At 39.4% G+C, this 27,860-nt stretch overlaps 1 protein-coding gene across 4 annotated transcripts; it reads left to right on the top strand.

Moving 5' to 3' along the window:
* Window positions 1–36: 36 nt before the first annotated feature.
* map3k4 (mitogen-activated protein kinase kinase kinase 4) lies at window positions 37–27,581 on the top strand. 4 transcript variants are annotated; one of them, XM_032553048.1, is made up of 26 exons: window positions 37–275; window positions 9,579–9,766; window positions 9,850–11,231; window positions 13,424–13,837; window positions 13,995–14,152; window positions 15,298–15,414; window positions 15,519–15,618; window positions 15,740–15,823; window positions 15,914–16,183; window positions 16,272–16,421; window positions 16,755–16,916; window positions 17,026–17,159; window positions 18,379–18,457; window positions 18,557–18,635; window positions 19,824–19,926; window positions 20,190–20,309; window positions 22,150–22,250; window positions 22,338–22,418; window positions 22,502–22,687; window positions 22,771–22,841; window positions 22,927–23,043; window positions 23,122–23,281; window positions 23,403–23,525; window positions 25,146–25,252; window positions 25,690–25,869; window positions 26,718–26,879. In XM_032553048.1, exons 1-26 carry the CDS (start codon window positions 244–246, stop codon window positions 26,736–26,738), a joined length of 4,719 nt encoding a protein of 1,572 aa, XP_032408939.1. In that variant the 5' UTR covers window positions 37–243; the 3' UTR covers window positions 26,739–26,879. The 4 variants fall into 4 exon arrangements, with proteins under 4 accessions (XP_032408939.1, XP_032408938.1, XP_032408940.1 ...); XM_032553047.1 differs by having other exon boundaries at window positions 38–275; window positions 9,847–11,231; window positions 26,718–27,581; XM_032553050.1 differs by lacking the exon at window positions 37–275 and adding an exon at window positions 416–543 and having other exon boundaries at window positions 9,847–11,231.
* Window positions 27,582–27,860: the final 279 nt, after the last annotated feature.

Here is a 27,860-nt window from a genome sequence, read left to right as displayed (position 1 = left end):
AGAAATGACCTATCCGGGTTGCCGTAGTCATGAAAGGCTGTGGCACTCCTCCTCAATGAACGTTGGAAAGATGGCGACAGCATACGCACAAGCGAGAGTCTACCGTGCCGGCGGATAGAAAGTGATTTAAAGAGACCAAAATCCACCTCCAGTGCAAAGATCGATCGGTGCAAAGTGTGTCAAATACCAATCAGAGATGGTGTGGCCCATGCACGGGTAGGAGCAAGAAGCCACTTGTTTGCTATGGAGCCTCCGGATCGCAACAAACCGAGCAGGTATGTTGGATTTGTTGAACAGACTCTTCACCAGCTGTAGCTCGCCTTGCCAAATAGGGATCCGCGTTTAAGCTCTATGGGAGCACTCGCGTACACCATCAGAAATCGACTTCCTGTCAAATAGTGTGCAAGTTATTGCATTTGCAACAGTGGAGTTGTAAACTTTTTTTTTAGGGGGTGGGGGCTTGCTACATTTATGCGGATTTCCGAACCTCTGCGGATAATTGGTGTCCACAGCGAAGAGGGGGATGCTCTGCGTGCGATAAAGGTAACACCGGGAGGAATTGTGAAGCGACATGTCAGGGAGCAGCTAGCTAACATCTTCATGTAGCCTGACAGTTTATTGTTCACCCGCTAGTTGATCTGCACACATAGACAGAACTCAGGTTGTAAGATTTGGTTAAAATATGTTCGTAATGTGGATTTTGAGGCGCTTTAGTTGTTACTCTAGCTTTCCAGACTTTGTAATTCATCATAACCGCGACCCACAAACTTTGCTGACTTCAGCTAGCATGTTGCTCCCACTGTTGTTGTTAATCCAGACTTTTCGCACCTTTCCTGCACGGTTTGTGCACATATACCTTTTGGACTGTGTCACATTTATTCGCATAGTTTATGCAATTGTTATTGATATTTGCAGATACAAATGTTTTTTTTTTTTGTTTCATTTTTGATCACCCTGCATGATTCCTATCAACATTTCTGCATGCTCGCAGGTGAACGAATTCAGTTGTTTTTAAACGTTTGCCATGAATGCAAGTCTCCTTAAGGAAATGCTGCTGCGTGTTTTCCCCGACAGATACTCAGGAATCCGCTGTTATGTCTTCCCCTCTCCTCCCTTCTCCTTACAAGCAGTCGCTTGTTTGCACAGAAAGCAACTTTGAGGATATTTGTCATGGAGAATCAAGTCTTGTCATTTGCCGCAATCTCAGTTTTGAGTAAATAAACAGAGCATTTTTAGTGGTCTATTTCACTAATGATTGAGCACAGGCCAGTTGTTATTGCCTCCTGCGGCCACTTAGTCGAAGTGAATACACAAACAGCTTCAGTGATTGCGCAATGCTGGCCATGTTGATGTTTTTGCTGTCCAGTACAGTTGCACGAATAATAATAGCTATAAGTATGACCCACTCTCAATGCATTTGCTTTTACTTCAAAATCAGGTTTAGTTTGTGGACCATTTGATACCCCGTTCCCATTAGAGATCAGGATTTTTGACTCCAACTTCAGTTTTTGAGATCTGACACGTTGATTCTTTTTTTTTTTCTAGCTTTTGTGCTACGTGCTTTGATAGCGGGAGCATGTTTTACTTAAGCTAAAATGAATGAAAAACAAAATGCATTTCCATTCATGCACAGAAGGATATATCCTTAAACACGTTATTTTTCATTAAAGTCTTAACAGCACAACAAAAAAAGAGATGCACATATCAATGGGAAGAAAGGAAGATGCCATTTCACGTTTAAAGTAGTTTATTTGCTAGTCTCTGCAGTCAAAGTAAATCCATTTGGAGCTAACATTGCTTTCCTGCAGCTGCAACTTTGCATTGTCCTTTTTCTAATTACTTTGAAATTGAAACAAACAGTAGAGATGCACCAATCCACCAACCGGAGATTGAAAACGACTATTTTCCCTTGATTAATTCAGATTAGTGGTTGGGTCATCCTATACTGAACAATTATATATATATTTTTATGTTTATTAAATGCTCAAATGATTATTAAAAACAACTCCCACTATTTTTGGTTATAAACGCCATAGACAAACATTAAACATGTTTTCTTCAATTCATGACTGGGAACAATGTTGTAATCTTTTCGTTTTAAGCCTTATTCAAAACTACCACTCTTATAAAATGACTTGCATTTTTTTGCTCTCATATGTTAGTCCTTAGAATACCAAATCAGAAGATTGGCATCTACACAGAGAAAGATAATCAGTGCATCTCTAATCAGAGGGCATGACTTCAGTTAGTTTGACTGAAATTGTTTAGTTTTGATGCTTTCAATGACCACGAATAATAAAAATAAAAAATATCAGTGTTTTTAGCATTTGGCCTGACAATTAGAAGAAAATTGGCGGATTCAGAACCCCTGGACGATCGATTGGTGCATGTTTATCTTCCACTTTTATTGGAAAGTGTAGACGCACAGTCTTTGCAATGAACTAACACTCCTACTCTTTTGCACAGAGCACAGAGTTCCGCAAATAAACTGCATTTTAAGGCTGAAATGGTTCCCCTGCATGCACTCACGCAAAACTAAATTTTATTTTGCGCCACTTGTCGAGCGTGGCAGCTCAGTTCAAACTCACAGCTATATTGAGAAAGATATGTGCTCACTTTGCAACTGAAGGCTATCTCTATCTCTGCAAGTACAGAGGTCCTTTGTCAATAATGCCTCATCCTCAGTACGTCTGAAGACATTGTGGCTCACAGGCATTCCAGAGATTTCAGGATGTGGTGCACTGTGTGCTGCAGTTTGCTGCCTGGAGTCCCAGAGCCTCTCTATTTGGGTAGAACTCAATGTCTACATTTGCTGGTGGTGCAGGCTGCAGAATGCAGATGGATGCTCTTCTAATGCTTCCTAGCTGCATCTTATCTTTGCCCACACCTGCTTTTTTAGAGAAAAAAAACTCATTTTCTCACCTTCTGTCTCTATAATCTGTCATTTCCTTTGTGACAATAGTATCTCTGTGTTTAAAAACTTGGTCAGCTGATACAGAGATGCAAATCATAGACACATCTTGGATTTTTCTTCTTGATTTTTTTTTTTTTTGCAACACACATGCCTGCAAATGAAAGTGAAAGCTGTACATGCTGCCCATGATGGCACAGTCTCATAATGAGTTTAAAAGGTAGAGGAGACAGCTGCATTGTCTGATGCAAGTTGCAGAAGATGGAGAGAAATCACTGACTAATTCTGTTAACGACACAGTTTGCAAAAAGTCTCCTTATTTATGCCATGGGATGTGGAGTTATTAGTCTTGGCCTCCACTGTGGCATTACAACAGTTTATTTTCTACTTTAGTTGCTCTGTAATTTTACTATGCATTAGACATGATATGGTGCAGAAAAAAGAGATCTCTGCTGTTGCATGTAAACAGCATACTTTGCAGAGTTGCATGTTGGAGAGGCTGGGAGGTCCAATCCTGGCAGTGTCGCTCTGTTCCAGCAAATGGGTGTGGTCAAGTACGTTGTGCTCATTGTTTGTGAATTCTGACGAACTCTGATCCGAGGACTGATCCGTGCTTCTCTCTGCCCTCTAATCACAGTATGTACAAACGGGATCAGTGATTCATGCTGCAGAATGCATGAGGTACACCTCCATATGGAAGAGATTACAAGTGCACACACTTTTTCTTTCTTATTATTTTTTGGCACAACACCAGCAGTTAACCGGGGCTGAAAGCAGTAGCTAGTGGACGCATGCTTTTTTGCAGTGGGGGGTAATCAAAGTTTGTGCTCAGCCTGCAGAGCTTCAGCTATGCCTGCTTGACCTAATTAGAGCAACGTGTGCTCTTACAAAACTCCAGCCACCTTTTCCTCCTCTTCCTCTCCCTGAAAAAAAAAAAAATCTCTTTAGTTTGGTCATTGTAAGCAAGTGTGCTCACTAACCAGCTGTGTGGCATTCAGCTGTGGGCCTCTCGGGCCACGTGTCACATCAACACAATAGAGTCCCCCTGCTTCTACAATAGGGTGGATGGTTGGTGTCAAAGGTCAGCCCCCCGCCCCCGACTCTGGCAGCCTTCAGTATCGGCGCTTCTGTCGCTATTCAGAAGAGACTTTCGATTTTGTGCTGTTTATTATTCACTTAGTGCTTCTGCTCGGGGGCACGAGCATTCCTCTGGCCTTTATTGGACTCCCAATGAGGCATCAGATGAGCCATTGAGAGCAGCCAGACACCATCTGCAGTGATAATTCACTAGTGGCAGCCAGCAGGGAGCAGCTTGAGGACCATAGTGTGGTTGTGGTGAACTGCAGGACACAAAGGCCCTGGAACTTTCTCTGTGCAGTCTGTGCGTGGGTTTAGAGAAATATTTCTTTTAAAAAATATCTGAAAAATTTTTTCTCATCCTTTGATGAAACTGCACACTGTGTGCTTGAAATGTCCCATGGTAACCTGACAAACAACCAGCCGTGATGGCGTCAATGGTTCTTATTTCATTCCTGAGTGATTTAGTCATGCTCTTCTGCGACAAGCATCTCTTTTTAAAACTTGGTTTAATTCTCTCTTGTATTCATGGGCTATTTTTATCTTCAGACTGAGTGGTGTTGAATATCTATCCAATGTTTACATTGCCTAATCATTATTGTGACATCACTGTGACAGACACAGCAAATGTTTACTTGCTCAACAGGTTTGTAAAATACGTAGTTGCAGTATTATAGGGCGACGATTCTATCCAGGTTTTTGTCTAAGGTGATTGTTTTAAGTGGGATTTGCTCTGACACAAGATGGATTACTTGATCCACTTGTGTCTTTCCTTATGGCACATAAATTTTGGGAGGCAGATGCTCAAGTGGAACAAAGGACACCTTGTGTTGCACATGAAACCAGAGTGTGAGTTTTTTTTTCACATACAGCTTGAACATCATATGTATATATCCCTATTTCAAATCAAGACACCATCTGCTGTCTTGGGCCACACACAATACACTATGTATAAAAAAAGACAGATTTCAGAAGGGCACTTTTTGTCCACTGGAAAAAGGGCTGGTGGCATAAAGGCATGTACAACATCTCAGATTTTGGAGAAGGTATATGCAGTAACAGCAAATATAAACTTGATGACTATCATATGGATGATAGTCCATATGACATATACATATGATTATATATGAATTATTTAGCTATGTATATATTTATGAATAGTGTATTCACTATCCATACACTAATGTATGGATAGTGAATACACTATGTATCCATCCATGATCCATGATTTGTATTTAGGATTATTTATGACATGAAGGTTACTTATTTGATCTGAAAATGGTTGAATTTTATATCTGTTAAACTATTTGTATCTATATATTACATCATTTAATACTTGATAACTGCGAAAAAAACAATTATAAGATAAACATTATATTAACATGGCAGAAAATATCATGCTTGTGTTTTGTTCCTGTTCATTGGCATTTCTTATTCAAAATTTAAAAAATATGTTTAGTTTGGCATAACAGCTTAGGGCTTGGAAGTAGGTAAATCATGAGAAAAATTTTCTTTTATTGCAAGAAAAAAAAATTGCTATGACATTGTGATTTCTTTTCCACTTTATAGGCTGTGACTGGACAGCTCTCAGTCCTGGGTCCAGAATGTATTCCATGTTTGCACAAATACAAACATTTTCAACACAAAAGGACAAAACCTCTAGAATTACTATCCTGGTAGGATTTATCTCTTGACTACTAGTATTACTTTTAAAATCTTCAAACTTTTCCATCTGCGTTTAATCTCTTGATTGCCTCTAAGTTAGTTGGTACTTCTAGACTTGCACGTAGAGATTTGGCAGCAGGTGCCCGTTTACCCTACATGTCAGTCTACAGCTGCCTGCAGACTCATTGTGTGTTTGCCTGACATATTCTGTTTTGGGGCAGATGGGCAATAGAATCTGGATGTTCTCTCTTCGCCTCCTCAAAAAGCTTCAGCGACTGATATCCGTATTACCCCCCTCGCCTCCCTTTAACTAACACTCTCCCCAGGGAAAGGGATCCAGCCCTTCCCCTTTATGTTTCCACTACACAGATGTTAACAGGCACGTGTTGGGGAATGCTTCTCGGTTAGATGATTAATGACGGGAGTCATGGGGATTGGCATAGATGTAACCCATTTTCATTCAACTCTTCATCTGTGTCTTTCTTATATTTCTTTTTAGGAGGGGGAATGGTCAAGCTCTCCGGCCTTTCTTTCTAATCCTATTAAAAACGCTTAAGAAAAACATTGGGGGACAAAGTTCTTGACATTGCAATCTGGGAAAGCGTGCCCTTTGTTCTTGGTTCCCAAAAGGAAGCCATACAAGCCATGTTTCTTGACTTGTTTCTGCAGACAGCTTCGTATTTCATAAAACTGTATATTTTATGTTGAGTAGACTCACACCCATCTCAATATTTGTGATTAGTTTCTCAATTTTTAAAATTTTGACTTGAGAAGAGTAAAACATCATTAAAATAGAAAGTTGATAAAGCTGGAGCATTGAAAAAGTCTTTCCTAACCTTCCTGTTGTGAGAAGTCATTGATTATACTGGGATCAGAGGCAGGGGCGCTGCCAGGAATCTTGGGCCCCTTGACAAAAAATTAAATTGGGCCCCCCTTTGCAGCTGCTGTTACAATTTCTTGAGTCTATCTAACCCATCAAAAGCATCACAATTTTAAAGGCTTGCAACTGCCTTGCTTTCTTTGGTCCAATACTGATACTAGCACAATATTTACTGCTTGTGAATTTTAAATGCAACAGTCTGCATACTGTATGCAAATAGGTTGCTTAATTTTTTTTATTACTATTAGTTTTAGCTTACTGAAATGTCTCTCCCCACCAGCAACAGTCATAGCCAACTTGCAAAATATACATGAAGCAGTCCAGACTTCTCAAAAATCCTATGTGGTTGCATTTTGTTCAAGCTGGAGTATATAACTTAAATAAAAAAATATGTTTTTTTTTTCATATTTGTTAAAGCTGTCACCATGTTGTGAAAGTTTGCTATCAAACAGATAATCTGTGAAAAGATCAGTCTCCTCCACCTCCTCCCTGAACTGTTATTGCTGGGTTGCGGGGAGTGGATTATGCTGGTATTAGTGGATAGAGCTGCTGCTGACTGACTCACCTGTTGTTAAGTGTGATAAAAGCCTCAGTTTTTTTCTATTTCTATAAACCCCCGAAAAAAACCAAATAAACAAAAAAAAAACTATTTTGTGGGGAGCCTCTTGTCAGCAAGGGACCCTTGGAATGGGCTCTTGCATGTACAGCGCTGACGTCAATCAATAAATCAAATTTTATTTGTATAGCACATTTCAGCAGCATGCCATTTCAAAGTGCTTTACATCATATCAAACACAGAAACACAATGCAACATAGAATCAACAATCAAAACATGACATGAAGTCAAGTTCCATCATTAAATTTGTAATTGATTACGTTTCAAATACAATCCTGTGGGTTTTTAGTCGAGATTTAAAGGAAGTTAGTGTGACTAGCTGAAACACTATCCGCATGAGTGAAATGCGGCTCTCTTGCTTCCACTTTGAGTTACTATGACAGCTAGAAAAGTCAGTCGTATTTCAGAAGCAAATAAAGCAATACCATGAACGTTGTCTTTCAAGTATAATGGGCTTTTAAGTTTTTATGGATTTCCAAACAATCCTGAATTAAGAAGAAGAAGTGGCTTGTAAATATTCGTCGAGACAAGTTAAAGCTAACGCCACACAGCAAAGTTTGCAGCCTTCATTCACTCCAGATCAGCTTCTTCAGACTAAAACTACCGGGGGGGGAGACGGATGGTAAATAAAGGAGCCGTCCTGTGTTATTTATTTCCATGGAACAACTTCTGTATTCAGCCTGAAAGAGCAATTGTATGGGAAGGAGTGAGCGGACCAGAGCCAGACAGCCGAGCAACTGATCCACCTGTACACACTGCTGTAAACACCATCCTGCTTCACGAATAGCAAAAGTAATAAAACTAAATAACACTGAGACCTTAAGGAACACGGTCATATTTTCCTAAAAACAACAACTTTGAACTTGAACAGTCAGCTGAACTAGAACTCTGACACCAGAGCTGCTCTACTGTTAAGCTATGGGGATTGTTGTGCTTCCTCATGCTTCAGAAGCAAAAAGCCCGAACTGTAATCTCCCCATTACGTGGTCTCTGTTTGACACTAACGACAATAAACACACATGATGTACTTGAAAATAAATACAAAATAAGGTGAAAACATTGTTCATTAGAATGATTGAAAATGATTAGATACTTAAATAGCACATTTTTATGAGAAAAATGTCTGAGAATATTGCCTACTAGCATAAGCTAAAGTTAATGTTAGCCACAAAGTTTAAGGAACGTAAAACTTACCTTCGTGTATAACGAGTCGTACATCTTAAAACCTTTCTCCAGCTTACTTGTTGGGGCTTTGGATTGATGTACATAATTAATTGTAACCTTGGGAAAACCCTGCAAGCAGCTAATGTAAGATGCCATTTTCAATAGACCGGAAGCGACCGAGCCGCTTTTCCCTGAACGTGGAAGCTGACCTGCAAAGAGTCCATTGTCATAACATTGTCCGGAGTACCCAGAGAGAACCCACTCATGCACAGGGAGAACATGCGAACTCCATGCAGAAAGACCCCGGGCTGGAATCAAACCCAGGACCTTCTTGATGCAAGGCAACAGTGCTACCAACTACTGTGCAGCCCCTACAAAATAGAATATCTGGGTTTATTTAGTCCATCACAACCAGAATCGCGAGTTTCTCTGTTGCTGAGTGTTTCTGCAAATCAGTGGAGAAATAACCCCAGCTGTTGCGCTATATATATACAGTACAGACCAAAAGTTTGGACACACTTTCTCATTGAATTCAATGAGAAGGTGTGTCCAAACTTTTGGTCTGTACTGTGTATATACACTGCTCAAAAAAATAAAGGGAACACTTAAACAGGTGTTTAACACTTAAAGTGTTCCCTTTATTTTTTTGAGCAGTATATATATATATATATATATATATATATATATATATATATATATAATGTTCTGACCAACCAACCACCACCAGACAGGATCACTCAAGCTGAAATCCATCCAGTCTTTCTTGGTGCTCATCTATTAAGTCACATTTAGTTAAACTTCATCACAATTCACCATTTCAAGTTTATACATTTTTAAAACAGTGTTGTTCCCAGAATTGACTGAATGCTGTTGGAAAACTTGCTGACATAGCAGACAGAGTTAATGATGATGATAATACTCAGCTGCTTGAGCTGCCATTTTCACCATAGGTTATTATCCTATCTGAACATCTTCAGACTGCTATACATTTAGAAAGTTGCCAGACTCTACTTTTGGTTGCTGCAGAGATCCAGTGTAGTTATTATTGAGCCAACATGTCTGCCTTGATTTAGAGGAGGTTTACTGTGCATGGTGCAACCTACTGTAGACAGTTTGCTCTTTTTGATGCCCAAGGTTTTGCTTTTGATTTGACTGGTGAATACTTACTTTAGCATCTCTTCCAATTTATTTTTGATTCTGTAAATATAAAACTCCAACTCATGCCCAGATAATTTGTATTTCCGTCTTTCATATGATCCTCACAGGCAGGCCAAGCCGGCGGAAGATGTGTCCCAACAGAACTCTGAGCTTGATGACTCCTCTGACTTTCATAGCGAGGAAGACGAAAGCCTTTATGGCACATCTCCTCCTTATACCCAACGTCAGATGAAACGCATGTTTGGCAAACAAAGGAGTGGCCAGTCCAGAGGTGCTGGACGATCTCCAAACAAAGGCAAGTTTATAAGCTGTTATTGTCAAAGATTATGGAAAATTCCTCCACTGTCCTGACTTTGGTTTTTGCTTGAAATCCAGTAGATCTTAGCCCATCTGTCCAGACTGAGAGTTCCAAGCCAGTCGAGACTACTGAGGAGGTCAGCTTTAAGCAGGGCAAAAAGCAGAGGGCCACACTTCGCTCTACAGAAAGAGACCACAAGAAGACATTTGAAGATTCTTTCATGCTAGATCCACTCGGAAAGACGGGCCATTTCAGCATGGATCCACGGAAACATTACTTGAGCCTAGGCTGCAGCAGTTGTAAGCTGCCTGTTACTATGCCTCATATACGGACCCACCGGCAAACATCCAGGACGGACTGTCCTGCTGACCGCCTCAAGTTCTTTGAAACTCTGCGCCTGCTGCTCAAGCTCACATCTATGTCCTCTAAGAGGAAGGAGAAGGAGCAAAGGGGTTTGGAGAACATGGCTTTCATGGGGCACAACAATGAGGTCATTTGGTTGGAGCTGCAGGCATGGCATGAAAGGCGTTCCACCAGTGATCAGGATCTTTTTCTCTTCACTGAACGCAAAGCTATCCCAGAAATCATCAACAAAGTGCTGCACTTTAAGGTCAACTATGACAGCCTGAAAGGAGCTCAATGTTTGGAGTCGCAAACAATCCAGAAACTCTGTTTGACTGAGGAGAAATCATTTGCTGTAGCGGAGACCAACCACTGTGGAGTAGACACCTGGGGTTTCAGTGCTTGCCCCTCGTCCACAATGAACGCCGCTGAGCCTCTAGGCTCTGGTGTCGACTGCAGGGAGCACCTTCAACGCCAGCGGCTGGCCTTTGAGCAGGTCAAGAAGGTTATGGAACTCTTGGAGTCTGTTGAAGCTTTGTACCCCTCGTTGCAGGCTCTTCAGAAGGACTATGAAAAATACGCAGCTCGAGATTTCCAAGGCAGAGTGCAGGCGCTCTGTCTCTGGCTCAACATCACCCAGGACCTCAACCAGAAGTTGCGAGTTATGGCCACAGTGTTGGGCCTCCATGATCTGTCGCGTATCGGGTGGCCCGTCTTCGAGATACCCTCACCTCGCTGCTCCCGTGGAAATGAAGAAGAGAACGAGGAAGATGAGGAGAACGACTCCACGGCCACTTTTACTCCCGAAAGTGACGTTGAGGATGGAGATCCTGACGTGGAAGTTGGAAATCTTGCAGATGAAGAACTGTCTCCCATATTGACGCCTAAATTTTCCCGCCTCTTGTCAGAAGAGGAGTTCCTCCCGGCCGCCATTTCTGGAAGTGCAGAAGCGGCTGCAGGAGGTGATGTGTTTTGCCCCACAGCTATTTACAGGCCATTTGTGGATAAAGCTCTGAAACAGATGGGACTGCGTAAACTGATACTTCGGCTGCACAAACTGATGGATCGCTCTCTCCAGAGGGCAAGAGCGGCGCTGCTTCGACACACTCCTGCACTGGAGGTAAGACTGTCAAACGACTTTCACTTCACAGAACTGTTGTATAGCTATTTACATTTCTACGTCAAACCCATTAATTTTCTGTCGACGGTTACTCAAGAAAATGGACACGCCCTAGTTAAAAGGCCAGGTTTTTGTGATGTGAAAAACATTTTCCACTTTTATTGCTAACTATATAACCTGTACTATTCAAAATAAACATAAATAATAAAATATAAGAAAAAAACAAAACAAAAAAAACACACACAAAAAAAACTCTGTACTAAATCTCTGTGTGCACTTGTATCCAAGAAGATTAAGTGGTGAGAAAGGATCAAAAGGTGCATTTTTCTGTATATCCGTGAAACACTTCTTTTTACTCTGTCTGTTGCTCAGGACAGCAGCATTTCATCAAAGTCTAGCTACCAGCATGTGTCTGATTAGCATTTGCCTTGCTTTCCAAATTAGTACATAGTTTTCTGTGAATGAAAAGACCTGCATTTTTCTTAAACACATTCAAAGCCAGTAAAATATTTTCATTAGGAGATGGTCCTAAAGACAAATGCTTAGGAGCTGCTGGCCACATGATGCCACTGTTAAACTGGTGACAGATGATTATTTTATTGTTCTTCTAACCAAACAAAATACACTAACTTGTGCAGATCTGTTATCCTCTACTTCAGGGGTGTCAAACTTCAGTCCTCAAGGGCCGCTGTCCTGCAGTTTTTAGATGTGTCACAGGTACAAAACACTGGAATGAAATGATTTAATTACCTCCTCCTTGTGTCAATCTGTTCTCCAGAGCCTTGCTAATGACCTAATTATTTTATTCAGGTGTGGTGCAGCAGAGGCACTGCTAAAAGTTGCAGGACACCGGCCCTTGAGGACTGGAGTTTGACACCTGTGCTCTACGTACTTCCTTTGGCAGCCTTTTGATCTTGTCCCTAGTGGTGGAGAAATTAATTGTCAGGACTGGTCTGCTTTAAAAGTTTACCAAGCTGAGATCAGAAGTATTTGTAACAAGTTAATTTCTTGATTTTGTGAGCTAGTCTGACTTTGAAGAGGATAAAATACTAAATTCATTCATTTAGATGTAAATCAATGTTTAGTGTTTTGTTTGATGTTCTTTCTACATTTAAACAAAACTCATTGAAAATGGAGACTGGTCATTTAGTTTGTAAGTTAGTAAACTTACAAACTCACAGAGTCAGTATATTTTAAACTGACTCTGTGAGGTGTTAAGGTCACATACATCTATGATGTTCCAATCTTATTCTTTTGAAAAGCATTGAGCAATACCCATAAAACAATACAAACATACATAGATTAATTTATAATATGATTTTCAGACCTTTTCACAAATAAGTTCAGTTTCAAAAATTAATCTCTGTGGCCAAATTTATTAATGGATAGCAGAGCTTTCATGTATTTTGTCTGAAATTTTATAGCTGTCCAAATATCACATTAAAGCTGTTCTTTGCAGTTGTGATTGCAGTGACAATTGCAATTCAATAGCTTTCTCAGCTCTAAACAATATCCAGAATATTGTGCCTGATTAATTATTATCTTGGTTAAAAATAAAACATTTTCACAAACCGCACTTCTTGGAAAGCTGATGAACCTTTTGTGTTCACTTTTGGAAATGATACAATCTGAATTAGCCTCTTCAGCTACATGCAGTTTCCTCAGCAAATAAGTGGATGAGCAAAGTAACGGACATGCTCAACTGCCAAGAGAAACGTAGATTATCTATTTTGTTTATCAGTGTTTTCCACAAGTATTTTAGAAATTCCGTTTGCAGTCTGAAGTTGTCGAGGAATAAAAGCAGCCTCGGAGCTATTTTATATTGTTATCATGTTAGCAGTTTAGTGAAACATAAATTAGAGAAGTTCCCACCAATGAGTAAAGTAAAAGTGATCTCAGCTCAGGGTTTACAACACACGGTGCTTTAATGAGATGAGCACAAATGGAGGGAAGGGGAACAAAACATGAGTTATGATCTTAATTAGAGCAAAGTATCACCTTATCTAAAAGCTGAAGGTTAAGATGTAAGGCAGCAGGAGACACGTTCTTTGTTTCCTTTGAATGTTTAGCCGCAAGAACTAAACATTCTTCTTTGGCTCTTTGGTTTATCAGACCAAAGAGCCATATTGTATCAACATGTTGTGGAGGTGAGGTGTTAAATAAGTTTTTTTCTGTGTGCCTTCCACATGCAGTTTGCAGACCTCCCAGACCCCATGCAGTACAGCGATTACCTGCCAGAGCTTTCCCGCCACATGTCCTGCTCCAGTCAGACTGATCCGGAGCTCGGAGCTGACCAGGTGTCCTGGGAGGACCTGCGGGACATGGATCTCCCATCCTTCCGACCGGCGTTCCTCGTGCTGTGCAGAGTCCTCCTCAATGTTATTCACGAATGCCTTAAACTGCGACTGGAACAGAGACCCGCTGGAGACCCCTCACTACTCAGCATCAAGCAGCTGGTGCGAGAGTGCAAAGAGGTTCTGAAAGGAGGCCTGCTGATGAAGCAGTATTATCAGTTTATGCTGCACGGCGTTGTAAACGATGGTCAAGGCCTGCAAACGAATGCCAATATAGACGACTTTGAAGAAGATCTGCACAAGATGTTGGTGGTATGTATTTTCTCAAATTTTTCCTTCCTCTGATGTAAGGTTTAGAGGAGGATTTACCTTAAATGTGTAATTCCTGTTAAAAAAACATTGAAAACTCAGTTGGTAGGTGTGCATAAGTATGAACCATGTGGCTGTGTGCCATCTGTTGTTTCTGCAGGTTTATTTTGAATATATGCGCAGTTGGATCAGGATGCTGCAGCAGCTGCCTCAGGCCTCTCACAGCTTAAAGAACCTGTTAGAGGAGGAATGGCAATTCACAAAGGCCATCACTCCTTACATCCGAGGAGGCGAGGCGCAGTCCGGAGAACTTTTCTGGTGAGTTCAGGTTAAATGTGCTCAGGTTTCAGCGTAATCAGTCATTCTACGGCACCAGAATATGCGTCAACATTCGAAACTGTATAATACACATTCCATTTGCTTGCTATTGGAAACAAGAGTATATCGAGTTGCTCTGCTAAGCTCGGTGATGTTTTATTCAAACAGCGACAGTAATGAGTACCAACTTTACTGTCCTTCACGAGGGTTTTCATGAGTATTTTCAATTGAGAGGCTTTCTGTCTACTGGTTTCTTCAAATGAAATCAGAAGCAGCAGAATAGGATACAAATGAATAAACAAAAAAAAATGTTCTTTGATAGCATCAAGTCAACAGAGAAGTAGTAGCACATATTCACTAAGCATATTGTCAAACTAGTGATTAAATGTGTTCGAAATTAGAAATAATTGAAGTAACAAGATCGTTTTCTTAGATAAATAACTCCTTTTTTTGTTGACCCCTGCTGGTCATTAGAGAGAATTTCTAGAGAGTTTCTTCCATTTCACTTTAAGATTGTCAGCACTTTTTTTTAGCTCAGTTTGTAGTTGTTTTTTGTGTGCTTCATATTGATGTAGAAAACCAATATTAATTATATCTTTAGAAAATGGCACTGAAATCAAACAAAATCACGATATTTGAGTCTTTAAAAGAATGGCAATTTGAAATTAAAAATAAGTATAAACCATTTAAATTAAAAACAAACAACTTCTTGTTTTAGTCACAGCAGTTCCATTTGTGCACTAACTTTTTCCATGTTTTTGACAGTTTCCAAATGCAATATTTGCTGCATTTTATTAGGATTTTAGCTGAAACACAACACAATGTAATGCTTCACTCTGAAGTCTTCCACAATATCTTCTGCACAAATGTAGGGAAACGCCTACTATAAATGCAGCAAAAATATTTTAGATACTAGAGTGCCTAAAAATAAAATGAGAAAAAAAGGTCTAATTTTTCTCCCTTTTCTTGATTATACATTTTATTGGAAAATAAAATACATTGTTTGTGGCAGTAAAAAAGCTGTATGGAAAAATTGGGAGGGTAGGAATACAACTATATCAGAAAACATAATTGACATCAAATAAAGAGTTGTTTGGAGGAGCCCATCAACCCATATAATAATAGGACTGTTATTGTCTTTGCAGCAACATTGCTGGGATGCTGCTGGAATCTACTGGAGAGTTTCTTGATGCTGGTTTGCAGAAAAGTGGCAATGAATTCTGGGAAAGTGCAGATGACAGCACGGCCTCAGATGAGATCAGGTTGAGGGGGATCACAATCATATTTAAAGGATTTTTGAAAGATGACATTTTCTTTAGTTTATTTTTCTCCATTTGCTTCTGTTTTATTTTTTATTTTTTGTCAGGCGCTCGGTTATTGAAACCAGCCGTTCTTTAAAAGAGTTGTTCCATGAGGCCAGAGAACGGGCGTCCAAGGCCCTGGGTTTTGCCAAAATGCTCCGCAAGGTGAGAATCACCAGAAATAAAATCTTTTACGTAAATCTAGCTTTTTAGTTTGTGTGTGCTTGCTTATTTTCTGTATTTGACTAAAGAACTTGAACACTTTTTTTTTCTCCATACTGTACAGGATTTGGAAGTTGCTGCAGATTTTAGCATCACCAGTGGGGTGCCTTGTCTTCTCGAGGCACTAAAAAAGAAAAACTATGTCAAGGTGGGCTTGATCTTTTTGGTTTTTGCTCATTTTTCACATATCAGTTTATTCCCTTTGTCCTCAACTCTTATCTCTTTGTTTCCATCTCAGATTCAGATTCCAGGCTTGGAAGAGCTCCAGGTTTTCGTGCCTTGTGGCTTGAAGGATCAGCGGCCTCTCATCCTGCAGCTTCTGAATGCCGCCGCTGGCAAGGACTGTTCCAAAGAGCCCGACGAGATGGCTGAGGATGATGCTTACCTGCTCATGAGCAAACACGGAGCGGGGGACTCCACTACAGATCCTGAGTGGGCGCGGTGGGATGGCAAACTCCTCAAACTGGTCCCACAAATGGAAGCCGTTGACACTCTAAGAGCTATGAAGGTATTGAAGAAATTCTGACTAGATATCTGTGTGGGTGTTTGCGCGTTTTTGCTTACATGATTTCCTCCTGTTTTTACTGTGTTTTCAGGTTGAGAACTTGCTCTTGATTGTGATGCAGTCAGCTCACCTGGTGGCCCAGCGGAAGGCTTTCCAGCAGTCCATGGAGGATGTGCTGACCCTTAGCCGGGAGCAAACATCCAGCCAGCCTCTTATTGCCAGCGCTCTGGAAGATCTCAAGGTATTGCATATCCTCTGTGTAGTTGCAGAGATAGCTGTGCATCAATGTCCTACTTTCACATCTCTTTCTTTACTGTAGCTGTTTTGATTTACCCCAAATTTCCATTCTATATTTCTATAATATAGCAATATAGAATGAGACTATGAGTACCAGTCTCACCCAGGCTTATTTATAGAGCCTGGGTGAGACTGGTTTGCCTCCATTCACAGCTGCAGCAGTCAGTGTCATAACCCAGGATGTTATAATCAATCTATTTCCTAGTTTCAGTTGTTTTGAATACTTGTGTAATTAAAACAATGAAGAAGTGATCTTCATCTTAAACCCTCCTTGCAGAACAAAGCCCTGCAGCTATGCATCAAAATAAGCACAGCCATCGACCGAGTGGAGTACATGTTCACCACAGAGATTGAGACCGAGGTGGAGGAATCTGAGTCAGCCACTCTGCATCAGTACTACAGGGAAGCAATGATACAGGGCTACAATTTTGCCTTTGAGGTGAGAACAAAGACCACTCTTGTCAGTTGACATGCTTAGAAAAAGCCTAAACGTCCAACTTTTTACTTTGTTTTTTTTTTTATTATTCATTTACATCTTTTAAAAACAGTACCACAAGGAGGTCGTCCGTCTGATGTCAGGAGAGTTCCGACAGAGGATTGGGGAGCGGTACATAGCTTTTGCACGCAAATGGATGAACTATGTCCTGACCAAATGTGAGAGTGGGAGAGGCACCAAGCCCAGGTGAGACTCTATGATAGTGACCCAGATATGTTGAACTTAAGTATTTATGAGCAGGATTCAAATGTTCATAGGAATCAAAGCACTTTCTCTGCATCTAGAAAATCACTCTCAAGGAGCGAGATAATACATCTTTCTCTTCATCTCTTTAAAATTACTTCAGGATCAAAAACACTCATGAGTTAAACTATATGAGAGTTCAAAGTGTGCTGCTTTTGTTTTTTTTTGACCCCTCCAGGGGGTCTTTTTGTGGGCTCTAGTGTCCCTTATGTGACAGTAGACTGACAGGAAACGGGGAAGGAGAGGGGGGAAGACATGCGGCAAACGCCGTCGGGTCCGGGAGTCGAACCCGTGACGGCCGCGTCGAGGACTCAAGGCCTCCAAATACAGGTCGCGCTAACCGCTACGCCACCACGGCACGCCCCTGCTTTTGTTTTTTAGTTTATTTATTTTTCCTCCAAGCTGCGTCGCCTGCTAACCAAGGCCCAGAGGATCCAGGTGTTTTTGGTAGGAGCTGAGTTCTGGCTCGTGTTTTGTTTACTCACTTTGATATGAAAGCTTTTAAAAACACAGAGATTTACCTTTAATATAAAAAAATAAAAAGCTCTGGGATGACACAAACTTACTGTTTATTTTGATATTACTTGTCACTTGTTAGTTTGTGCTGCAAAAACTTACATTCACAGTGGTAATTAGCAACCATGAAGACTATTACAGCTAAACAATTTTTTAATAATGTCAGATATTATTAATAAATCCTCCTTTGAACACTTCATGAACTTCCTGTTTTCTGTTGCTACTGGTAACGAACAGACGTCAGTTGGTTCCGATTGTGCTTCCAGTGCTGCAGCTTATTAATTCTGTTTTTGTTGAAAACATTAATAAATCAGTCTGGCAATATTAGAGCATCTTGAAGCGATACTCGTGGAAATAATGTGATATTATGAAGCTAAACCTGCTAATTTTACTGCGACCTCTTACCAAAAAAATAAATAAACATCAAAGAACTGCTTTTTAGTTCATCCTCTTAAATAGGTTTTATTTCCTACTTCAGGTGGATTTATTTTATATTTTCTAGCTTTGCCTACAATTAAAAACATGCAGAACCCACATCAATCATCTTATATATTTGTGACATAATTAATAGAGCAATTTTTCATCTACAGATCAAACAAAAAAAAAGTGTTATTGCAAATCTTCAAACGTGCTCTTTCTTCTACAGGTGGGCGACTCAGGGTTTTGACTTTCTTCAGGCGATTGAACCTGGTTTCATATCAGCATTACCAGAGGATGACTTCCTGGTGAGATTACCCGATTCTCTTCTTCGCCTTTGTGTTTATATTTGTGCTGAAGTTGTGCTTAGATTGGACAGTTGTATTAATTAAAAGATCTTTCTGCAGAGCTTGCAAGCTTTGATGAATGAATGTATTGGACACGTGATTGGAAAACCTCACAGCCCCGTTACTGGCCTGTACTTTGGTAAGATGCTTCCTTGTGATATAAGATGTTGGTTTAAGATAGATTTTTAGTTTCTTTTATACTGCAAGTTTGTTGTCGTAGGAACATAAATAACAGAAGTTTTGTTTGTTTAGTTACAGTAATTGTAACTATATAGCAACAGCGTGTTTTCTGCCCTCTAGGCTACTTTGCTGTGAGTGAGTTTTCTAACCTTTCCTGTTATTTTTAGCTGACTGTTTCATCAGCTCAGCATCTCATTGACGTCCCACATTGGCTCTCTTTCCAGACACTGTTACAATCTGAATTGTGCAGGCACTTGTTTTATGAATTTTGGGTGACTTCATATTTTTCTGTCAACACTCTGCAGTAGATGTTGAAATGCCATTTTTCTTTTTGAGGTTTACAAAGTCAGAATCATCATCATTGTCATATTTTTATGTCATTTCTGTTGCAAAGTAAAATAACCGGCTGAATAATAATAGCTACCAAGAATAGTAATAGTATAATTGTTTTTAAACAAATGAGATGAAGAATACCTTTAGTATTAATATTTCTGTATATATAAAAAAGGGATTAATTTTCAAAAGATATTTAGGTCCTTAAGTTTAAACTTTGTCATTACATTCAGTAACCTGCTCTGCTCTATGATGTACGATTGAGTAAACATACTTTAGCTATTTAAAACGTCGTGTTTGTTATTTTGTTTTTTTGTTTTTTTTACTTCCGGGCAGCTAACAGTTTGATTGCATATGTAGCATTTATGCTGTTGGCTACAAAGGTGCATCTGTATTTTGCTAGTGTTGGCTAAGTTTAGAAGAAGAAAGCAGTCCTATGAATAACTCTGGACTCATAAAAATTTGACATTGTAGCATGTTTTTCTAAGATTTTTTTTTTTTTTTTGGCCGCTGCTGGTTTTCCTCACATCCCACTGTTTTTTGGTAAATCTTTGGCTGCATCTTTAAGTTAAATCCCACAGATGTCATTGATCAAGCCTGTTAGATTTTGATTAAAATACATGTGAAGTGTCACATAAAGCCTTCAGACATAATGTAGGAACGACTTGATGCTGAAAACACGACCACGCTCATCCTTGGATAAAAAAGAAGGAAGGCTAATTCTAGCTTATAAACATTGTTACTCAATCTATAAAGAGTTCAAATTTTCTTTTTGTAGGAGATGTGATTTTTAATATGATTTTTTCCCCCCCAGCACCCAGGAATAGTCCTCGGCCTGTAAAGGTTCCTGCTCCAGTCCGCTGCCACAGCGACCCACCAAACCCCAACTTGTTTATCCCCAGTGCTGAAAATTTAAAGTAGGTCACCACAGTTTAGGTTGTTATAATTTGGTTTTTGGTGTGCATGGCTCTGCTTCTTAACTTCTTATAGCTGAGCAGCTCTTTGCATTTTCTAGACACCGTCTGCTTTTTCTTTCATTTTTCCATACATTTAAAGTGTGAGCGAGTGAGTGTGTCTGCTCCACAACCAGTCACACACATGTACATCAGCAAACATCCTAAAACAAACTGCGTACCCCTCCCAAGGCAGCGCTCCTCAGTTTGTGTTTTTCGCCACACAGCTCTCGAAGCCTTCCCTGTGATCTGCGGAACCAGCTGGTTCCCAACGGCCCTCGGCCCATCCCTCAGGGCTCAGGGGAACACAGCCCCATGAGACCCAGCAGCAGCCCCAGCGATGTCAGGTAGCCTTGCCCCCTGAATGCACCGTGACGCAGTGTCAAACCGACACCGTTGTACAGGTTCTCCACACTGATGGAGGAATTGTCTCATGTTTTGATTTTGATTCTAAGGATGGATCCATGGCACTTTTTTGTGTGATAAAAAAGGCTACCACGTCACACAGACTTTGTGGCCAATATCCAATATTTGTACAGCCTTGACCTCAAATTACAAAAAAAAAAAAAAAAAGTAATTTTTTTTTTCTCCCTCTTGCCACAAGTGGGCATTAATTAATTTATTCCAGGAGCAGAGGCGACTTGATGCTGCTTCTCCGCAAGGCATTCTTGCAAAACAGGTTTCATTAATATCGAAAAACAAAACATGTTTTTAATTTGACTTTAGCTTCCGCTTTAAATTAGCAATTTTCATAGAAAACATTACCAGAAAATGGCTGTCTATGTGTGTCACCCTTAGGAAATGTCGCCTACCTAAGATTCCCAAAAGAGTGTGAACACTTTGAGTTCAGCATGTTCCATGACTGAACAGAGAAGCTCTGCTGTAATGTGTTCAGCCGTCCTCTTATCTGCTGAAAGTCTCAATCTCTCTCTGGCAGCCCAGATGAACCACAGATGTCTCCGCATGAATTAGTTTTCCTCTTAAATAGCTCTTTAAACCTTCCTGATACTAGAGTGCATTTGCAACCTGCTCATGTTTTCTTATGAACTATTGAGGAAACAAATCATGTTTTGGAATGATTTGACAGCTGTTGACTCATCATTGGCAGCAGAGCTAAAAATTGATCAAATAAATTCACCAGACCTCGACTGCATCTCTACCATTTACTCGTATATCTTTATTGGTTGATTATTAGTTTTCATTGCCAAACTTCTATTAATTCTCTTTGCTAAACCAATCTGAAGTGGCAAATGTACTGATTTTTAATTTCCTTTTTTTATTTAAAAGTAACATCAAGTATTTTGATTTCTAGAGAAGTCTTGGTTCAGATGTAAGGGTTTTAAAAGTTATTAACGCTGAGGCATTTTCTTTTTTGGTTTTGGTTTTGTCACTGATTTTACAACTACACATGCATGGAACTTAATGAAGTTCTCAAATAATTTCATAAAATCTAAGAATATAACGTTTTTTCACGTTTTGCAGCCATTAAAGTTTATCCAAAGCTTTGCAAATCCCCCAAAAATTGATTAGACAAATCCTAATCACTGGTCATATGAAGACTGGTTGTTGTGCATGGAATGAAAATGAATAATATCTTACTGCAGTAAGTAAGATAATATTCTGCTTTATAGTGACTTCTGCTTCAATTTGGTTATGGCTTATTGGTGAGTGGGATAATACCTACAAATTTTGTTCCCGCTGTCTAACCTTGTGACTGTCTCTAATGCATGCTCAGCTGCTTGTGGGTTTTGTTATTCTGTTTTTCATTTATCTAAAAATGAAAAATGCCAAAGCTTATAAAAATTCTGCTTAATACGTAAAACATGAATTAATCATAATTGATGATGTCATTGAAATTTCTAGTAATTGTTTCACAATTACATGTTTTCCTGACATTATGCATGAGAAATTATGACAAAGGATCAAATACTATCTTCGTCAAGTTAACCATGGCCTTAAAATGGTAGATAGCCTATTTTAAAAGATGAATGGGTTTTGCAGGTTTTCATAAGGTGCAGATTTCCACAGCTATTGAATTCAAAGAAGCCCCTTAATGCATTATATTGCTACTAATTATAAAGTCATTTTTATTTTTATGTGAGAAACCCTTTCACTAAAATTTGCTGTTCTGGGCAGTAGTGTGTGTTTGGAGAGAAGTGTTGCTAACTTTTCCTTCATTGTTCTCAGGGTATCCAGTTTCCATGAGAATGATCGTCTTTCAACAGTTGCAGCAGAATTAAATTTCAAATCACTGAGCCGCCACTCGAGCCCCACTGAGGACAAGGAAGGTGGGAGATCACACTGATCTGCAGGATAGATATTCACCTGCTCGCCTAAACTTATGCAACTTAAAAAAAATGTCTCGATTGTTTCAGAACCTTCATATCCAAAGGCTGATCCAAACAGCTCCGCACGCAGAAGCTGGGAGCTCCGCACCCTCATCAGCCAATCCAAAGGTGAGCTTGCTTCATTCAGAGCAGTTTGATTCGTTAGCTCAGACATAATGGCCATTTTGCTGACTCTCCTTTTGTGGTGGCAGACACGACAGCCCGGCAGAGCCCAATGGAGGCCGTCCGTCGCTCCATTCGATTATTCGAAGACGAGCGCTATGCCGTGATGAAGCGGCGGAACATAATTGGTCAAGTGTGTCACACACCAAAGTCTGACGGCATGCATGTTGGGCTCAGGAAGGTGACTTTCAAGTGGCAGAGAGGCAACAAGATAGGTATGGCTGTGTTTGACTGCTGTTTTGGTTATGATATAGTACATCTGTAGACAATAATTTCATAATTTTGTATGTAACAACAGGTGAAGGTCAGTATGGAAAAGTGTACACCTGCATCAATGTGGACACTGGAGAGCTAATGGCTATGAAGGAGGTATGTAGCACAGAAAATCTTCAGTATGTTCAAGAACACAGAAACAGAGCTACAGATAAAGTGTATTTTCTTTTTTTATATATAGATACGGTTCCAGCCAAATGATCACAAAACCATCAAAGAGACTGCTGATGAGCTGAAAATATTTGAAGGCATCAAACACCCAAACCTTGTGCGATACTTTGGAGTGGAGCTCCATCGAGTAAGAGCCTTCCACATGCTCAAGTGTGTGTTGCAGACTGAAGCGTGTTGGTGTGAACGCGTGTTTGCTTTCCTGTAGGAGGAGATGTACATCTTCATGGAGTACTGCGATGAAGGAACTCTGGAGGAAGTTTCCAGACTGGGGCTTCAGGAACACGTGATCAGGCTTTACAGTAAACAGATCACTACAGCCATAAATGTTCTCCATGAGCATGGCATTGTTCACCGTGACATCAAAGGTCAGCTTTGGATTTATGCAAATACTTATTCTGCATGTGATATGTTTCAAAGAAAAAGTGGAAAATTTTCTCACCAGTCACCATATTATTAATTTGGGTATTGTTTTTTTGTTTGTGACAGGAGCAAATATCTTTCTTACATCGTCGGGCTTGATTAAGCTGGGCGACTTCGGCTGCTCAGTCAAGTTAAGGAACAACACTCACACCATGCCAGGGGAGGTGAACAGCACACTGGGAACAGCTGGTAAGAAACAGCATCTCACCTCAGAGTTGCTGTACCCCTGTTGAATTGGTCCAGATATTATGTGGCAGACCAACAGTAGCTTTGTAGAAGTTATAAATCTTAGCAAACAAATTTCACAACTGAGATTCCTCAAGGCTCCATCCTAGGCCCACTTTTTTTCAATATCTGTAGATGTCCGGTAGCACAAATTATAGAGCACTACAGCCTTTCTTAGCATATGCAGCTCTGGAAAAAATTGAGACCTCTGAACTGAACCCCATTATAAACCTCATTGTTATTCCACCAAATATTGATTTCTGAACTCTTCCTGAGTTAAAACATTACTGTTGTTGTTTCTAAATGAATATGAACTTGTTTTCTTTGCATTATTTTAGGTCTGAAAGCACTGCATCTTTTTCGTTATTTTGACCATTTCTCATTTTCTGCAAATAAATAAAAAAATGTTGCTTGGAATTTTGGAGACATGTTCATAGAATAAAAAAAAAGATGCTCATCTTATTCAAACATAAACCTATAAAGAGTAAAATCAGAGAACTGATCATTTTGCAGTGGTCTCTTATTTTTTTCCCAGAGCTATATATGCTGAGGGCACATAACTTTATTGATGTTATTTATTTTGTGTCACTTGAAATTGTCATTTCTAATATTCGGACAGGTCAGAATTTCCCCCAGCCTAATGCAGTCATTGTTTTTTGAACAATGCAAGGGTAACCATCTAGACTCGGCGAGGCTTAAAAACCACAGAGCGTGCAAGAAACCTCGGTGTCATCATGATGATAAATGTTAACATCCACCTTAAGTCTATGACTACTGCCATCTTAAAAGCTTTGTCAGAATGACAAAACAGGACACAGAAGAACTGATGTATGCATTTCTTTTCAGTAGTTTGGATTATTGTGATGCTTTCTATAAAATAGAGAAGTCAGCTGTAGTTGACCATAGAACATATCATTGCACTGGATCCACCATTTCTAAAAAAGATTACAAATATCAGTATTGGTCTCTACTGCTATGAATAGCAATAGAGAGCTATTCTCTATTATTTCCATGTATTTAGCCTTTGGGCCTAAATACATTTCAGAGGTGCTGGCAGGTATGAAGCATCGAGACTCCTGAGGCATTTCAAGACCTGATCACTCAGTGTTTCCAGGATAGAAACGTTGTTAGTTTCTGTGCTCCTCATCTCTGTAAGAAGCCCCTTGAAAATCTGAGATTTGTAGAAACGGTCTCCTTTTTGATCAAGACTGAAAAACATTGTTTTACTACAACTTAATAAGTGTCAAAGATTACTTCTTCATTTGTATCATGTCTAAGCTATTAAACTTTACACATTACTCTGTACACAACCTTTTTTTTAAAATCTGAAGCACACAAATAAAAAAAATCTTGAAGACCTTTTGAAAGATAAAGTATCATACAAGAGCAATTGAAGATTAAAAGATAAAACATCATTATCTGGAAGCCAAAATATCAAAGTTAAATGTTGCCTCTAGATTGCAACACTGTGTTGTATGAATCTATTTAATAATAGTAAGCTGCCATTTGTACCAAATTATCCAACATCATTGCATTAATAAAGTCTTAGTTTATATTGTCGCTTTGTGTGTTCAAATTTTCTAGCCTATATGGCACCTGAAGTTATCACAAGAGCAAAGGGGGAAGGTCACGGGCGAGCAGCAGATATCTGGAGCCTAGGCTGCGTCCTGATTGAGATGGTGACTGGAAAGGTAAGCAAGGATGTAAAAGATATTTCCATTTCATTACACATGAAGTATCATAGCTTTGTTTGTTTTATATAAAACAAGACTAACCACAGATCTGATGCAGTTCTCACATACTCTTGTAGCTCTGTGTACTTTTTTGTAATAAATTAGTAAAGGTACATTTTTCAATGTTTTAAAAAAGTTCCACAAGTTTCCTTTTCACTGGAAGTTTGACACTGTGCCAAACTTCCAGTAAAAACTGATTGTGGTTAAAGCTGCTTTTTACATAATAGAAACTGTCCAAAAAAAGAAGTTATTTTCAGTTGCAGGCCTAAACGTGTTGTGTTTTTACTTCCTCTTTTCTTCCCACCAGAGTAAGTTCACCTGAACAACAAAGCAAAACTTTAAAAAAAATACCACACAGAAATGACTTACTTTGTGATGTTTATCTGCATCTGCAGAGACCCTGGCATGAGTACGAGCACAACTTTCAGATTATGTACAAAGTGGGCATGGGCCACAAACCACCAATCCCTGAGAAGCTCAGCACGGAGGGAAAGGACTTCCTGGGTCACTGCTTAGAGAGCGAACCTAAATGCCGCTGGACAGCCAGCATGCTTCTTGACCACCCGTTTGTCAAGGTAAAATAGATTACCTTTCAATTTTAAAGCTCCCTTTATAACCTTCGAGTTTTATAAAAAATAAATAAAACTCATAAAGAGTAAATACAGAAAATATTGTCTATTTCAAGTGTTTATTTCTGATGGCATTGGCTTATAGCTCACAAAAACCCAAATTTCAGTTTAAGGTAAAATATTACATCACACCAATAATCCAGAAATGACAGTCTATTGAAAAGTATTTTCATGTACTGCTAAAAATAAAGTCTCAGTACTTGGTCTGGGCTTGTTTTTCCTAAAATACTGTAGCCATGACAACTTGATCAACCTTGGGAGTCTGCTGAGATGTTATAATGTCCAAGTTGCTTAAATAGCAGTCTTCTGCTAGTCTGCCTTCTTAGTTCTCTTGTCTGTCTTGCTCTTGTCGATACTCCATAAATTCTCCATGTGGTTTATATCATTATCGAACACAGCAGTGGTACAGGGTTATGAATCCGGTATCTGTATTTCTAGCAGAACGTTTGTCTGCAGAGACACATAAAGTGCTCGAACATACCTGATAAATAACTATGCTAACTTGACTAAATGTAAGCAATGCTGAAATTTTAGCTTACTTTTTATAATAATATGACCATAAAATTCATGTATTAATATATACTTTTTTAAAATATTCCTTACCTGACATTCAAAGAGAATTTTTATGATTTCATTAGCTGCTAACCATAATCATCAAATTTAAGAAAAATAACCACTTTGAAAAAATCTCTGTGTGTAATAGATGTGTAAGATTTTATTTGTTTGAAAAGCTAATAAAAAGACTCACCTGTCTTCAGCCAGCCCTCACAACATCTCCTGTTTATCCGTTTCAGGTTTGCACAGATGAGGAGTGAACGGCACCTTCTCTTTGGCTTTTCACGTTTACAAACTAAATCACTACTGTACATGCTGTTGGCAAAAGAAAAACTGTGGACACAAGAGGGAGTTATGGCTCAAGGCACATCGAGTTAAACTGAGGAACTAACACATTATCATTTCAGAGGACAACTGGATCTATGAATTAAATAATTGTGTTTTTATGTAGCCATGGTTTGTGGTGGTACTGTACATACTGTAAGAATAGGATTGGCCTTAATTCATGTATAAAATGTTGTAAAGTTAAAGTAATTGCCACATATATTTCACTGGCGAAGACACCTATAAAAAGGCAATGAGGAATACTTTTTTTTTTTAATTGGACGGAGGACGGGGCGTATCTATAGCACTTTTAAACTGTTTATCCAAGGGGAAAGCTAAGTAGAAAAGGAGGGATCCTGAGTGAGTCACTATAAAAGTAAAAATGTGGCTACCCTCTGTGAATGAAAGAAGGCAATAGTTTTCCTTTATTAAATGAATGCCATCCAAATATTTAAATATTTTTATTTCTTATTCTGAATGTTTGGGCAATAAGAAGGATTATTTAGTGTGTTTTCTTTGCCTTTTGCTGAGGAGAAATTGTCAAGTTGGAGCAATGTTCAAGTCTACTGGTCACTGGTGATGAGTTGCCCGTGTGACTGTGGCGTAGCCAACTCAAAGGAGAAAACAGGACCGGCTATTCCTCCCTGCTGCTGAACACAACACACACGCACACACCCACATACACACACATTGACATACTCCAGAACTTGTGGTCCTCTGCTGCTCCTACAGTGTTTGCTATGTAAAAACAATATTAATAAACCAATTATTATTGTTTTTGTTTTTAGTAATTTTTCATCTCTCAGAATTGAAGTCATTGTTACTAGAAATTATTATCATATATGGTTGTTCTAAAATACAAAGTTAAACTTCTCCACCAAGCTTACTTTTTTTTTTGACAGGTCAATGAATCAACCATCTAAACAAACTCAAATCCTGAAAAACACTCTTTGAGTTGTGCAAACATCGGAAATGAATTTGTAAACTGTTGAGTCAAATTGACTTTCCTTGGAAATCAGCTAGTTACAAAACTATAAATTCATTTGTCCTGTAAGGAC

This window comes from Xiphophorus hellerii, chromosome 22, assembly GCF_003331165.1.
Source record: "Xiphophorus hellerii strain 12219 chromosome 22, Xiphophorus_hellerii-4.1, whole genome shotgun sequence".
NCBI classification, from domain to species: Eukaryota; Metazoa; Chordata; class Actinopteri; order Cyprinodontiformes; family Poeciliidae; genus Xiphophorus; species Xiphophorus hellerii.
Note: the sequence above shows the minus strand (reverse complement) of the source record. Positions and strands in the feature narration are given on the sequence as shown.

Excerpts from the sequence above, each read along its gene's own strand:
- map3k4 (XM_032553047.1), top strand. The coding sequence starts at position 244 with ATGGAGCCTCCGGATCGCAACAAACCGAGCAG. Across the intron at positions 16,184-16,271 it reads ACACTCTAAGAGCTATGAAG|GTTGAGAACTTGCTCTTGAT; the intron begins GTATTGAAGAAA and ends CTGTGTTTTCAG. Across the intron at positions 23,282-23,402 it reads TGTTCACCGTGACATCAAAG|GAGCAAATATCTTTCTTACA; the intron begins GTCAGCTTTGGA and ends TGTTTGTGACAG.